Here is a 13374-nt window from a genome sequence, read left to right on the forward strand (position 1 = left end):
ACTGAGAAAAAACAGAGACAGAGGGAGAGAGAAATATTTCCCATTCCAGTTACAAATCCATCTCCCTTCTCTGCCAAAACAAAAGCTTCTTGAAATACAGTGGGGTTGTAAATTCCAGGATCAAAGTCTCTTGTTTTCAAACTGTTAATCACAGGCAATTTTTTAAAAACTTCAATTTGTGAACTTCGTGGTTTTATGCACCTTAGCTTGACCTGCAGTCAGGCGATCACTATGATCATTTTTAGGTTTCCTTGCTTTTTGAAACCATCTCAGACCATGAAAAGTCCCAGGCATTTAGAACCAGATGATGAAAGTTGAAAAACTGCTCATTTACATTTTACATTTCAAACTTGTGACAAGACCCTTCTTGTCCTTGGTTGAACAGAAGCAAACTAAAGTAATAAACTTCTTGTGCCTGGCCTTTTTGTCTTGTGCTCAGTATCTTTGAAAGCTGCTACGGTTGAGAGACTATCTTGCGTGTACTTCTGTGATGAGTTTTGGGTATCTTTTCTCATTCTGTAGTGATGGACCTGTCATGACCTGTTTTAAACTAGTTAAGCTTTTATTCCCCTGCAGTTACCTGACTCTGACAGATGTTGTACATTAAGTATGAACATTTTTATTTATTCACTTGTGGGCCATGAGCATTGCTGGCTGGCCAGCATTTATTGCCCATCCCTAGCTGCCTGTGAACTAATTGGCTGAGTAGGCCATTTCAGAGAACAGTTGAGAGTCACCCACATTGCTGAGAGTCTGGAGTCATGTAGGCCAGACCAGGTGAGAATAGCAAATTTCTTTCTCTGAAGGACTTTAGTGACAATAGGCAATTTCATGGTGATTGATAGATTCTTAATTTTAGGTTTTCTGTTGAATTCAAGTTGTAGCCTGTGCTGTGGCAGGATTTGAACATTAGTTTCTGGGTTGTTAATCTCGTGATAATGCCACTGGGCCATTGCCTCCCCTCTGTATCATTATCTTTCTTGTGCTACTTCCGAAAAGAGGGATAAGAGAGTTTTAACATCCTCACTTCCTACTTGGTCATGTACTAGGTTGTGATGTATCAAAGGTCAAAACTGAAACCTTCCTGATTTCTGTGGCTCTGTACAACACCACAATGCAATGCATTCATCCACCAAGGCAAAGTGTTGTGCTTCTGAAATAGTTGTTCCACTGCTTCAAACTTGGGCAATGATTTGAAGAACCATTTTTTTTTACAACAAATATACAGAGCCCAGACCACATCCCATGAAGCCCAGCTTGGCAATTAGAGTGCTGATGCTCTGTATGAAATGATTCCTGCCTTCCTTTCTCTCACTGGATCAACATTCCCCGGTTCCCTTCCTTCGTTCCTTCCCTCCCACTCCTTTCCCCCGCCATTCCCCCCCCCCTCCCCCAATTCCCCCGCCTTTCTCCCCCCCCGCCATCTCCCTCCCTCCTTTCCCCCTCTTTCTCCCTCCACCCCCCCCTGCTCTGGCCCCACCCTGCTCAGGCCCTTGCCCGCCCCTTCCCCCCCCCCCCCCCCCCCCCCTCTCTTGGAAGTAACAAGATATTAACCTAAGAATTTTGCATACTGTAGATATTTGATATTTTCTGTTGTTTGGAGTTTGCAAAATTGTGTATTTCCATTTATACCAGCTTGTTCAGCCTGTCTCTTGACCTTTGTCTGTTTATGCTACATAAACAGCCATCAGGCTTTCTACTACTACTTTTCTTGTAACCAGTGCAAATGGTCATTCCTGTTAGCAACCTCCACAGCCTCTGAACCATAGCATGACCTCATGCACCAAGTATCTCTTACTATAGTGTTCCCAGATTGAACAATAAATCCTTTATGCTGCTGTTTAACTACCTCATAATTCTGGTCTTTCCAACTGACAAATAACATCGACACACCATATAATCTTGAGTCATAACGAACATGTTGAGTTTATTAGGTGATCAAATTAAACAAAAACGAGAACAGAAACAGCAGATTTCAGTTGATAATAGTAATTACTCCATCATTTGTCGGTACTCAGGAGCAAGAGTAGCCATTCAACTCCTTGACCTTGTTCCAACATTCGCTTAAATCATAAATGACGTAAAGCTACAGATCAGCTGTCTCATTTTAATAATCCTTCATAATCTATTTTAACAAAAAATCTTATCCACTACCCTTCTGCAAGTAAGTGGTTCTGAGATGTTCTTAGGGGAGGCGATGCCCTTGTGATATTATTGCTTGATGAGTAAGCCAGGTCCTAGATACTGTTCTGGGGACCTGGGTTCCAATCCTGCCATTGTGGGATTTGAATTTAACAAAAATCTGGAATTAAATATCTAATGATGGGGATGAAACCACTGTCAATTGTTGGAAATTTGGGCTCACTGCCCTTTTCGGGAAGGAAATTTGCTGTCCTTACCAGGTCTGGGCCTATATTTTAGTATTTGCCTATCAAATTCTCTAATCAAAAATATCATGCTGGCATTCTGATGGATCAGCTGTGCCCTTTCAAGACCAAAATCACATTCATCAGAATTAAATGCAGTATTCCAGATGTGGCTTAACCTCTGCAGATTTTGAACTTGTGTTCCAGATTTTGAATAAAATTGCATTAGCCTTTTAAAAATTTGGCTTATGCCTGTAATTGGCTCTTAGTATTTCTGTACTTGGGCACAAATATCTCTGTTAATAAATAAGTGCTACCTTCTTGTGGGAATTGTTTTATCTATTCTCGACCCCAAAGTTAGTGACATCACACTTTTCAACATTGCATTTCCAGAATCTACCGCATTACTCAATTCATTTATGCAACTTCCTGTTCCCTCTTACCCTTCCACCCAACCTAGTAGCATTAGAAAACTAGATATATACAGGCCTTCATTTCTTTGTTCAAGTTATTTATAAATAGTGAAACAGAGACCCCACCGTTCCATCCTGCCAGTGAGAGTACATAACAGCTGTCCCTACTCTGCTTGTCCTAACTAATTTCCAAATTTTAGCCAACAGGTTGCCTGCAATTCAATGTACATTTTTAAATGTGGAACCTTATTGAATATCTCTAGACTCTAATTAAATAATCTCTTTGACACTTTCTTGATCATGTTTTGACACCTTTCTAAAACATCATCTTGGTTCATTAGACAAGACTTGCCTATTACAAATTGATATTGAGTCTTTCTTTGCCAAATGCTTAATCATTCTGTCCCTAAGAACAAAATTGTAGTGTTTTCCTTACAGTAAACTTTAGGCTGATAAATCTTTCATCTCTAGTATGTCAAAAATGAGAATTTATTTTCTAAATGCCATGCTACTTTAGTGTTGTCACAAATTGAATGGAAAAACTAATTATAGACATTACTATTGTTCATAAGGTTCTAGTCCACAAATGCACTTGTTTAACTCAAAACGTTTGGCTTAAGATATTTCTTATGGAAAACAGACTTGTACCAGTAACAATGAAATGATTCTGTTAAGAGAATTATAACATGATACATTAAGAGCTGTGCACTGGATGAATATAACCTTGGCTAACTACACCATTGCCCAGTCTACATCATTTGTTATGTTTGGAAGTGTCCCATTTTAGTTCAATGAAATGAAACAGCAATAAATCACATTTAGGCAATGTTGTGATCCACTTGGAAAAGCATACTGATGCTTGAGCCCCACCACTCCCAGGATGGTCGCACAAATTGCAGATTTAATCAAATTACTTGGACTCCAATTTTTCTGACTCAGCTCTGATTAACAGAAGGCATTGACTCAATTTCTGTACTTAACAAGAAACTGCTATTTATTCCAAATAAATCAGTTCTAACCATGGGCAAGCACAAAAATGAATTATCAACATATACCTTTGGAACATAACCTCTACCCTTTGCTAAACTTCTACATACACATGCAGACAGACCTAGATAAACAAAAATATCATTGAGTAATTGGGTAGAGAAAAATACATTGGTGGGGGACACAGGTTCTTGGCTTTAAAGCAGTATCCTTTCCCCATTTTAATCCATTTCTCCAAAAATAAAAATGTGATCTTCACAACAACTGACCAATGTACTTGTAGCATTGATTTGAGAGGAAGCTGGTTTTTTGATGCAAACAGATGAATGACCATGCACAATTGCAATTAGTTCCTAACTGATCTTAGATCAGGACTACTTGTATTGCTCCTACACAAGGAGAGCAGGTAGTCTTTTTGTGCTCTTGAGTTATTATGGTTAATGCTTCCCTCCTTTTTGTATTTGGAAAGGATCATCAAAGTTTTCATTTGCATCTTTCTTGCACATCATGCTCATGTCGTTACAAATCCCTTGTCCTTGGGATAGGAAATTTGCTTTTGCTTTTGTGAGGTTATCAACATAACTTTAAGGATTGTTTCTGTAAACCTCTTCCTGTCCCCTTGAAGTCATGTTTTGTTGCAATTCTTTAGTTGTCTTTGTGAGATAAATTCTTGTATCCATATTTTCACTTAGAAGTGCCTGTATAAACTGATCATCCTATAATTATATTCTCATAATGACCTCTATTTTGAGTTACAAACTCCTCAGCCTCCATGTCAAATAATGTCCTACACTTAGGACAAGTTTCCCGGTTTGTTATTTAAGTTTCTATTCCTTTCTAAATGATGTAAAATTAAATATCAGTACAAAATATATGAAATTAAAATGGGGATTGAATGTCAAGGCTGACTAATTCATTTATAAAACCCCTGACTGAGATTTTATCAAACAATGCAAAAATGAAGCATACATTCCATTTCTAGTTCAGTAAGTGTTTAGTTAATTAAATTTGAAATAAATATGCCATTAAAATACAGATTTGTATTTACAAAGTCTGTGCTCAGTTACTTCCCTGAGAGTTATTTTGGTTTTGAAACTGGATTGCAGGGATTTTCTGACTCATTGATCCCTCCTTGTAACTACTTGAGCCGTTGAGTTCAGTGGTTAATTTTGATGTCACACAATAATGAAGGGCACCATATCCATTCACATCTTTTTAGCTCATTGGATATATTTTATTTCCTGTTAAGGTTGTGACAATGTAATCATCATCTGGAATGCGGGAACAGCTGAGGCCATGATAACACTTGATGACATGCACCCAGATATGATCTTTAGCACATCTTGGAACCGTAATGGCAGCCTCCTGTGCACGACCTGCAAGGACAAGAAACTGAGAGTGATTGATCCACGCAAAGAGGAAATTATTGCTGTAAGTGTATCAGAAGATCTCCAAGGCCACTGCATAGGAGGCAGGTTTCAATCAAAATCAAAGTAATACTGTCAAAGCATTTTGCCATGAACTTATCAATGTAATTATCAACTAAAAGGCCTCAACAGCATGTCTGATTTTTGTCAGAAATACCAAAATTGTGTGCTATCAAGTGACTAAAAATCAAGGTGATCGGGAGAGTGATTTTGGAGATTTGACTGAAGAGAATGTTTAGTTGTCAATCAGGATTTTTCTCTTGTATCCTTTCCAAGAATGATGTGTTACTCATGGGCTTGAAGAGTTCCAAGTCCTTAATGTAAGAAAGCCATTCAAAGAGATGAGCCAAGAACTGACAGTATCTTCTAATATGTGAACTGCAAACCATTGCTTCAATTATAGAGTCATAGAGATGTACAGCATGGAAACAGACCCTTTGGTCCAACCCGTCCATGCTGATCAGATATCCCAACCCAACCTAGTTCCACGTGCCAGCACCCGGCCCATATCCGTCCAAACCCTTCCTATTCATATACCCATCCAAACGCCTCTTAAATGTTGCAGTTGTACCAGCCTGCACCACTTCCTCTGGCAACTCATTCCATACAAGTACCACCCTCTGTGTAAAAAGTTGCCCCGTAGGTCTCTTTTATATCTTTTCCCCTCTCACCCTAAACCTATGCCCTCTAGTTCTGGACTCCCCAACCCCAGGGAAAAGAGTTTGCCTATTTACCCTACCCATACCACTCATAATTTTGTAAACCTCTATAAGGTCACCCCTCAGCCTCTGACACTCCAGGGAAAACAGCCCCAGCCTGTTCAGCCTCTCCCTATAGCTCAGATCCTCCAACCTTGGCAACATCCTTGTAAATCTTTTCTGAACCCTTTCAAGTTTCACAGCATCTTTCCAATAGGAAGGAGACCAGAATTGCACGCAAAATTCTAACAGTGGCTTAACCAATGTCTTGTACAGCTGCAGCATGACCTTCCAACTCCTGTACTCAATACTCTGACCAATAAAGGAAAGCATACCAAACACCGCTTTCACTATCCTATCTACCTGCGACTCCACTTTCAAGGAGCTATGAACCTGCACTCCATGGTCTCTTTGTTCAGCAACACTCCCTAGGACCTTACCATTAAGTATATAAGTCCTGCTAAGATTTGCTTTCCCAAAATGCAGCACCTCGCATTTATTTGAATTAAACTCCATCTACCACTTCTCAGCCCATTAGCCCATCTGGTCCAGATTCTGTTGTAATCTGAAGTAACCCCCTTCGCTGACCACTACACCTCCAATTTTGGTGTCATCTGCAAACTTACTAACTGTACCTCTTATGCTCTCATCCAAATCATTTATGTAAATGACAAAAAGTAGAGGACCCAGCACCGATCCTTGTGGCACTCCACTGGTCACAGGCCTCCAGTCTGAAAAACAACCCTCCACCACCACCCTCTGTCTTCGACCTTTAAGCCAGTTCTGTATCCAAATGGCTAATTCTCCCTGTATTCTGTGAGATCAAACCTTGCTAATCAGTCTCCCATGGGGAACATTGTCGAACACCTTCCTGAAGTCCATATAGATCACATCTCCCGCTCTGCCCTCATCAATCCTCTTTGTTACTCCCTCAAAAAACTCAATCAAGTTTGTGAGACATGATTTCCCACGCACAACGCCATGTTGCCTATCCCTAATCAGTCCTTGCCTTTCCAAATACATGTACATCCTGTCCCTCAGGATTCCCTCCAACAACTTGCCCACTACCAACATCAGGCTCACTGGTCTATAGTTCCCTGTCTTGTTCTAACCACCCTTCTCTCCTTTTGTCCTTAATGTATTTGTAAAACCCTTTAGATTCTCCTTAATTCTATTTGCCAAAGCTATCTCATGTCCCCTTTTTGCCCTCCTGATTTCCCTCTTAAATATACTCCTACTTCCTTTATACTCTTTAAGGATTCACTCGATCTATTCTGTCTATACCTTACATATGCTTTCTTCTTTTTCTTAACCAAACCCTATACTTTCTCTGGATTCTCGTCATCTCATTTCTGAAGGCTTCGCATTTTCCAGCCGTCCCTTTATCTGCGAACATCTTTGTAGGAGGCTTAAATAAATGTAAATTCATGTGACATTGAAATATAGAAGAAACTGTAACATGGGGAAGGAGTAAATGCTCTCTTTGCAGCCACTGCATATACTGACTGACACAAATGTACAATTGATAAGGAATGATGAGATGTGTAGCCATAAGAGAAATCATTCCCTTATTCCTAGTGAAGGGCTTTTGCCCGAAACGTCGATTTCGAAGCTCCTTGGATGCTGCCTGAACTGCTGTGCTCTTCCAGCACCACTAATCCAGAATCTGGTTTCCAGCATCTGCAGTCATTGTTTTTACCTCATAAGAGAAATCATTCCTGTTGATTATACTAAAATGGAAATTGGAGGTTACCAACTGACTTGTAATTCATGTGTGGCTGTTTTCAATTGAAGTGAAAAATCATTTTAAAATATTCATCTTCCCAGGAAAAGGATAAAGCTCATGAGGGAGCACGGCCAATGAGAGCAGTGTTCTTGACAAATGGCAACGTCTTCACCACTGGCTTCAGCCGCATGAGTGAACGGCAGCTTGCCCTGTGGAACCCGGTGAGTTTTGGCATTAAGCACCATTTAGATTGAGGAATGGGGAGAAGGAAGACATCTATATGTTCTCAGTAAATATTTTTCTGATCTATTTAGTGGTTAAATTCTGATCCAGCTCATGCATTTCCACAGATTATGGGCAAAGCTGGAAGATTTTTGAGCAGGCAGTAACTTTTTTTCTGTAGCTCTTAGTTAGCTGAGTGTTCCTTTTTTTCTGGCATGTTTGAAACATTATTTCATCTTCCCAATCCTTAGACCTATCAGCATCAAGCACTGAAGAGCACCTCCATAGAAAATCTGTGCATTCAATTTATGGCATTGTTAAGATATCCATTCTTTTTTCCCGGGGTAGAAATGTCAGTTGCTAGTGGACATGATTTAAGGTAGAAGGGGGTGTGGATTTAAAGGAGATGTGAGAGGCCAGATTTTTACGCAGGAATATGCTGCCACAGGAAGTGGATCTAGTGGGTATGATAGCAACATTTAAGAGGCATTATGACAGATACATGTAAAGGGAGGGAATAGAAGGATACTGATTTTGTCAAGGCGAAAGGTTTTTAGTTTAGAAAGGCACCATATGTCAGCATTCTTGGATAGCCAAGGTGCCTGTTCAGTTGCTGTTACTGTTCATTCTTCTTTGAATTTTTCCAAGCATTTTGAGGACGAATTTCACTTCCTGTCCAATGTATTTCAATTGTTGCTTTATGCCACTGATTGGACCCCCCTCCCCTCAATAACAGACCCTGATGACCAACAATATTTGCATATCCTTTTCCAGACTCTGGATGTATCCAGCCGTTTGTCCTGTTGCATTGTTCGGCAAATGGGGAATAATTGCTGAAAATGTCCTTCCTCAAAGATGAAACCCCTTTAACAGGACGTGCAGTCTAATCTCAAATCAGATGACTAGACCTTTACATACTTGCTTGGAGTTAATGTTAGCGTGCCCACCCATTTTGTCACAGTGGTCAGCTGCATCCTTCAACTCAGGACTGTTATCTTGGAACCTCCAGTGGCAGAATAATAGAACTGCAGCCTTGAATAGTGTGAGATGTGCTTGTTGTTCACAGAGCTTGCTATTACATTGAAAAATATGGTTTGGTTCATTTTAAGATGTCTAATTTAAAATAGATTTAGTAAAAAGTGACCCTAACTGAAGTTGTCAAATTGAATAACTTCTCATCTGGATCATTTTGAGTGGTGTTATCAATATACCAGATGATATCATTGAGACCATTGATATTAGCAACTGAATGTGAGACCAATTTATTGTTACTTAACTGGGAAGAGAAGCCCCTATTCCTAGTTGACCATTTTGTATGAAAACTGACGTAACCAAAAAGTGGTGGTGAACAGAGATTATGTGCCTTTATTATGGATATGAATGATCCCATAGTGCAGCACAAAGAGCAGGGAGTCCTTACAGGCAATTGTGTATAAATAGTGTTGTTACTCTTATGTATCTGTTCTTTCTGTATTTTCATCCTGTTTTTGCAGTACTGTTGTTAACCACCATGTGGCACTCATGCGACTTTTAGCTGTATTGTAGGAGCTTTTGATTTGCTACAGCATTTGAATATCAAAAGAGTTATGCAATACTCCCAAGTATCATCTTTCACATGGCACGTATTGCTTCTAGCTTAAATACTGGCTATTATAATGTCTGTTGTTGTGACTACGAAAAGCACAATTGAGTGGCATTCATCACTTTTGTTCAGAGATTTAAGGATCATAAAGAGGCGTAGCTTTCATGGGTAATGTTAGGGAGCAATTCTTTGTGCAAAGAAGGTTTTAGGAATTCAGAACCCCCCCCCCTCCCCAACACACGCACACTCCATTCAAAATAAAGCAAAGATTGTCAGGGTGTGGGGTTGATTGAAACTTGTAAAACTCAGATTTTTGTAAGATTGAGGGATTTGGAATCCGGAGGGAAAATGGATTAAGCTGCAAATCAGTCACAATTTAGTTGAATGAGAGAGCAAGTTTGTGGGGCTAAGTGGCCCACTCATGTTCCTTTATTCCTGTTATTGCTATATGATCTGTTTCTCCACAGCTGGACATCAGAATAATTGATAACTTCTTAAACCCAGCAATTATCCCAACTAAAGCCATAGAGCCTGTGTTTAACTACGCATTATAGCCCAATGAGGCGGTTTTTGTGTGTCTGTCCAACTGTGATACATCATATCAGGAAAATCTCTGGCAGCAAGAGAACTGCAGTTAATGGAAGGAAGGGAGTAGCAATTTGTAGTATATTTTTAAAAATTAGCATTGCTGTTACTGATTCTGGATTCTCTTTTTAGGAAAGCATGGACGAGCCCATAGCTTTGCATGAAATGGATACCAGCAATGGCGTGCTTTTACCTTTCTATGACGCAGACACAAATATCGTATACTTGTGTGGAAAGGTAAGGGCTGAGCAATTTATTAGTTGATAGCTTAGTATGGAACATCCAAATGTGGTATTTAAGGGCATCTGTGTTAATTCATTTAATATTATATTTTCTCCTTTGAATCATAAGGATTCTCCCAATGCTTTGAAGGATGGTGAATCACAGAAGTATCATTTTAAACAGAGGCTCGCCCGAACCTAGAAAAGACTCTGATTGACACTATATCCATTTTACTACTAAGACCATCAAGAAAATCCATGAAGCATATTTTAACTTTTAGAAAAAGCTAAATTTTGTAGATGTGGTACTTAATGTCAAAATGTTGTATTGGAATTGTCTTGCTTGATATAGAGGTGCTGCACCCAGACTGGAAGTGGAAATGAAAGGAGTGAAGAGGGTACTAAGTCAATGTTATTTGAGAGAATTGTTGGCGGTCCACTTTTCCCAAATGGGACAGTGGGCTATTTCAGTCAAGAGGTCTGTTGCAAGTATGTAAATTCTTTGTTTTTGTTCAACGTGGCAAAGACTTTTCTTATTTTCCTTACAGTCAACAGAAAAAAATGATTCCTCCAATTTAAGAAAGGGGGAGGCAGACAGCAGAATTTTTGTGGTGAATTAGCTTGAGATCGGTCATGGGGAACATTTTCGAATCAATCATTAAGGCGGTTATAACTGGGTACCTGGGAAAAAATCCAATAATCGGGAAGAGTCAGCATTGTTTTTTAAAAGGGGAATCATGCTTAATTAATTTATTGGAGTTCCTTGAACTGACAAGCCATATGGATAATGGGGATCCTGTCGATGTACTGTACTTCCAGAAGGCATGTGACTAGGTGCTACGTAAGGTTATTGTGCAAAATAGGAGCTCATTGTCATGGTAGCATATTAGCATTGAAGATTGACAGAAAACAACACCCATACATGGGTCAGATAAGTCATTTTCAGATTGACATGAAGAAAAATGTTACACTGATCTGTATTGGAACCTCAGTTTTTTGCAATTCACATCAATGGCTTAGATAAGGGTATTTTTAACAAGGGTAGCTAAATTTGTAGAAGGCGCAAAGAAGCATATAGAAAATATGTTGTGAAGAATACCTAAGGAGTGGATAAGACGAAAGAGATGGTTGTTGACTTTAGAAGGGCGCGGAGCAACCACCCTCTGCTGGACATCGGCTCCTCCATGGAGATTGTGAAGAGCACCAAATGTCTTGGCGTACACCTAGCAGAGAATCTCACCAGAACCTTCAACACCAGCTCCATAGCCAAGAAAGCCCAGCAGCATCTGTACTTGCTGCGCAGGCTGAGGAAAGCCCACCTTACGGGGGCGCACATGCGCAGACACACACTCCATCCCCACCACAATCTACAGAGGGTTCATTGAGAGTACCCTGAACTGCTGCATCACTGCCTGGTTTGGGAATTGCACCGCCTTGGATTGTAAGACCCTATAACTGCCTGGTTTGGGAATTGCACCGCCTTGGATTGTAAGACCCTATAACAGATCGTGAAGACAGCTGTGAAGGTCATCGGGGTCTCTCTTCCTTCCATTACAGATATTTACACCACACGCTGTATCCAAAAGGCTAAGAGCAGTGTGGAAGACCCCACACATCCCCCACTCGAACTCTCTTCATTCCTGCCATCTGGCAGAAGATACAGGAGTACAGTTAACTTAATCCGTTCCGGGATCTGGTTTGCGAACCGAAAAGTTTGTGAACTGAATCGATTTTTCCCATCGTTCGGATAGTGTAAGAATGCTTGGACGGCTGTTCACAGCGCACGCGCCAAAGATGAACTGAATGAGATCACGCGGGGCCCCGAGAGCTTTTTCATTCAACAAGCGCGTAGCAAAGCAGAACAATTAAACCACGTGGTCGCACACGGGCTTTTTGCGTTTGTACCTTAATTCGTACCTTGAATTCCGTACGAATGTTGAAGCAAAATTTTATGTACAATCCTGTTTGTAAACTGATTTGTTCGTGAATGGGGTGGTTCATATGTCGAGGCGCTACTGTATTCGATCATACATGGCTAGACTGTGCAACAGTTTCTTCCCCAAAGCCATCGGGCTCCTTAACACAGTATGATCGGACTCTTTTTCCATCTGAAATTCTTTGCACGAATTTGAATTGCTGCTAGAAAAATGTCTCTTCTGTATCATTCTTCTTTTACACAATAACTTGCGTGATTTGCACTTCTCACGCACTTTATGCGTGTACGAGTGTGTAGTTTGTGCTGTCCATGTAGCACCCTCTATCCTGGAGGAACATTCTCATTTTTACTGTATCAGTTGTGTATGGTAGAAATGAGAAAAGCTAATGAACTCTACTACTCTAAAATCAGTATTATGTTTGATGTAAACGGCTTTCAAATCTGGTATTCTCAGGAGTTTAGAACAATGAGAAAGGATCTCATTGAAACATGTACAATTCTGACATGGCTGAACAAGAGAGGGTGTAGGGAAGATCTTTACCTGGCAGTGGGGATTGATAGGGAGTAAGGGTCATGTTTTCAATGTCGAGAGGCTATTTAGAACTCTCACAGAAAACTCGAGTCACTGAATATATTTAGAAAGAAATAGATTTCTTGACACTGAAGGAGTAGAACGGGAGTATGGTGTTGAGGTAAGAGAATCAGCCAAAATCATGCTGAATTGCAGAGCAGCCTTGATAGGCTAAATGGCCCATTCCTTCTTTCTGTTTCTATTTTCTGTTTTTTATTCTATATAGATAGGTGGAGTGAGTAGGTAAAAATCTGGAAGATGGGGTATAATATGTAAAAATGTCAAGTTGTTCGCATTGGCAGGAAGAATAAAGCAGGGCATTACTTAAATGGAGAACAACTGCAAAGTTCTGAGGTATGAAAGAAGTATGTATTCTAGTGCATAAGTCACAAAGCATTAGTAAACATTGTGCTACCATAGACCTGCAGTTTTGGAACTGATCCTTTGTCAGGCTATAGAATTTGCCACATCACAGGAGACCAACTGAGAGGGTCAGCAAGGAAAGCTTATAACGTGTTTAAATTGACTGTGCAGCATAAAATAAGATGAAAAGCAACTATTTTATGCAATATAGATGATCTCTTTACCTGTTAGTACAGGAAGATTTGGAGCAGCATAACTGTGCTTGCACACAGAAGTT

The 13374-nt window shown here is 40.0% G+C and overlaps 1 protein-coding gene across 3 annotated transcripts in view; it reads left to right on the top strand.

The window, feature by feature from the left end:
• The window catches only part of LOC122562573 (coronin-1C), a 177839-nt gene that overhangs the window by 145711 nt on the left and 18754 nt on the right, over positions 1-13374 (top strand). For all 3 annotated transcript variants that reach the window (XM_087999951.1, XM_043715528.2, XM_043715529.2), the window contains 3 exons: positions 5016-5197; positions 7719-7838; positions 10139-10243. In XM_087999951.1, coding sequence (XP_087856077.1) covers positions 5016-5197; positions 7719-7838; positions 10139-10243 — 407 coding nt within the window. The remainder of the gene's footprint in view (positions 1-5015; positions 5198-7718; positions 7839-10138; positions 10244-13374) is intronic.

This window comes from Chiloscyllium plagiosum, unplaced genomic scaffold (genome assembly GCF_037043375.1).
Source record: "Chiloscyllium plagiosum isolate Xiang-an unplaced genomic scaffold, Cpla_swu_hap1 HiC_scaffold_24, whole genome shotgun sequence".
NCBI lineage: Eukaryota > Metazoa > Chordata > Chondrichthyes > Orectolobiformes > Hemiscylliidae > Chiloscyllium > Chiloscyllium plagiosum.